Source organism: Sphaeroforma arctica, assembly GCF_001186125.1.
Source record: "Sphaeroforma arctica JP610 unplaced genomic scaffold supercont1.2208, whole genome shotgun sequence".
NCBI lineage: Eukaryota > Ichthyosporea > Ichthyophonida > Sphaeroforma > Sphaeroforma arctica.
The window spans coordinates 5838-8073 of NW_014038350.1; the positions used below are offsets into that span (position 1 = coordinate 5838).

General features: G+C 46.6%; 1 protein-coding gene across 1 annotated transcript in view; it reads left to right on the plus strand.

The window, feature by feature from the left end:
• SARC_12301 (hypothetical protein) overlaps nt 1-2218 on the plus strand; it is a gene marked incomplete at its 3' end in the record, with an annotated part of 3599 nt that extends 1381 nt beyond the window's left edge. Inside the window, exons 2-5 of the mRNA XM_014293595.1 lie at nt 545-755; nt 1331-1587; nt 2017-2145; nt 2171-2218. Of these exons, the coding sequence (XP_014149070.1) occupies nt 545-755; nt 1331-1587; nt 2017-2145; nt 2171-2218 (645 nt within the window). The remainder of the gene's footprint in view (nt 1-544; nt 756-1330; nt 1588-2016; nt 2146-2170) is intronic.
• Between the last annotated feature and the right edge of the window lie 18 nt (nt 2219-2236).

Below are 2236 nucleotides of genomic sequence, written 5' to 3' on the forward strand. Positions count from 1 at the left end.
TCTCGTTCGTCGTGTCCGTAGTACTACTAGTATATATATATATATATATATATATGTATATATTATATATATATATATATATATATGTATATATATATATATAAAGAACATGTATTGCTTTTTATCTATGTAATTTATCTCATGAATCGGATCTTAAGAGTCATCACACAGATACTCACCATTCAAACCAGACCACAACATTAAACCATTTGTGAAACATTGTAATCGTTGATTCATTGTGAGCAGACTGACCTGATTCATCTGCTGTATTTGGCATAAGAAACATCTTTTGTCATCTATTTAGGACAAAAGAGCTGTCCAATTTCCTTTACTGTAGGTGAATTGATAGCCATGCTCATCAAAACCGTTTACGGATAAAGATCCAACGTGACTCTTACACTAGGAATGCATTGTGAACATCGTCCCCACTTATTGGTTCTTGTATTGAATATGGGTTGTGGTCCATAATTCTGTATCGATTTGCGTGTTAATATTAATTGGGAATCGTCCTGATTTCTGTGGACCATCCATACCATCAAATCAGGGCAAAGAAACCGACCCGATTCTTGTACTGGATATTGGGGCGGGCACCTCTCTGCTGTCTCTAATGGCCGCCGAGGCTGGCGCAGACGAAGTGGTGGCGTGCGAGTTATTTGAGCCGATGGTTCGAGTAGCCAGAGAAGTGGTCAAGACTAGTAACTTTGCGGATCGCATAAAGATCATACACAAGAGATCGGATGAAGTGGATATTGGGGGTATGGAGGGTGACTGTGTGTGTGTGTGTGTGTGTGTGTGAGGATAAAGATCATACACAAGAGATCGGATGAGGTGGATACTGGGGGTATGGCGGGTGACTGTGCGTGTGCGTGCATGTGTGAGAGAGAGTGTGTGTGAGAGAGTAGCGTGTACTGACCGCTCGGTTGCTGTGACAGTGGGGTTGTGTGTGTTTCCGGTGATGCCATTGGTAGTGCCTGTGTATATGCTAGCGTCCTCGTTATGAGATCATCTGAACGTGATTGTACAGCCACGTATAGCTGAGGGCCTTCGTACCCGTATCGCGTTAACGGACTCCATCCAAAACGTAGAATTTAGTGCATTGCCATAGAATACACCAAGTCGTCTCAAATACCCCACCTAATATCTAAATTCATATGTTTTCTTATCTTATACCGAGATATTACCTGGTTTGCTACTCATATGGCACACATGCTGTCCACATTAGGAACATACATTACCATTCCTATTGTCTGCGTCATATAACACATGCTTCTCACGTGCACTCAGCGACCCACCACCACCACCACCACACACACACACACCAACCCCACAGAGGATGACGAAGACTTGCCCGCCCGTGCCGATCTGCTGGTGGCTGAGTTGTTAGATACCGAACTTCTGGGAGAGGCCGTGCTGGGCTCGCACAGAGACGCCGCCAAGCGCCTACTAAAGCCCAATGCACCCCATGTGCCGTGCGGAGCCACAATCTACGCGCAACTGGTCCAGTCCGAAAGATTGTGGGCAGGGCATAAGCTGTCCGGATTGCCGGGTTTGAGGACAGAGAGCAAGAGGTGTAGGGGACTACCGCAGGTACGGTGGAGTGGTTGTGGACATGGGCAGAGGATGGGGCGGGGTGGGTGTGTCTGGGCTTGTGGGTGTGTGGTTATACTACGGGTGTGTGGTTATACTACGGGTGTGTCATGTACACATCTGCTCTGCGATGGACAGACACGCGAGTGAGTGCATATGAGCAGAATGGAGAGTACTTTTATTGAGTAGTGAGCGACGCGGTTGCTTGCGGTGTATACCTGGTAGTATTGCATCGGCTAATGGTTGCTATGGCAATGGTGCATATATGCATCTATAAGCTACCACCACGACTGTACCTCGCTCTGTACCTCCTACTAGCTACTGTAGCATAGCGTAGCATAGCGTAGCATAGCGTAGCATAGTCTCTACATACATATGCATATGTAACTTGTCCATATATCTGCTGATCACATCTGGCGTCTCTCCTAGGCATGGTGCATACAGGCCGATGAGCTAGCCCCAGACATCACACCCTTATCCGAGCCCTTCCGAGTGTTCGACTTTGATTTCGCAAATTCGCCCAATTCAGACGAGTGCGATATAAACACACTGTGCGATGTGAAGATAATCGCTGATGGTACAGCGCATGGCGTTGTGTGGTGGTGGGATCTGCATATGGATGACGAAATAAGCTTTAACACAGGTATGA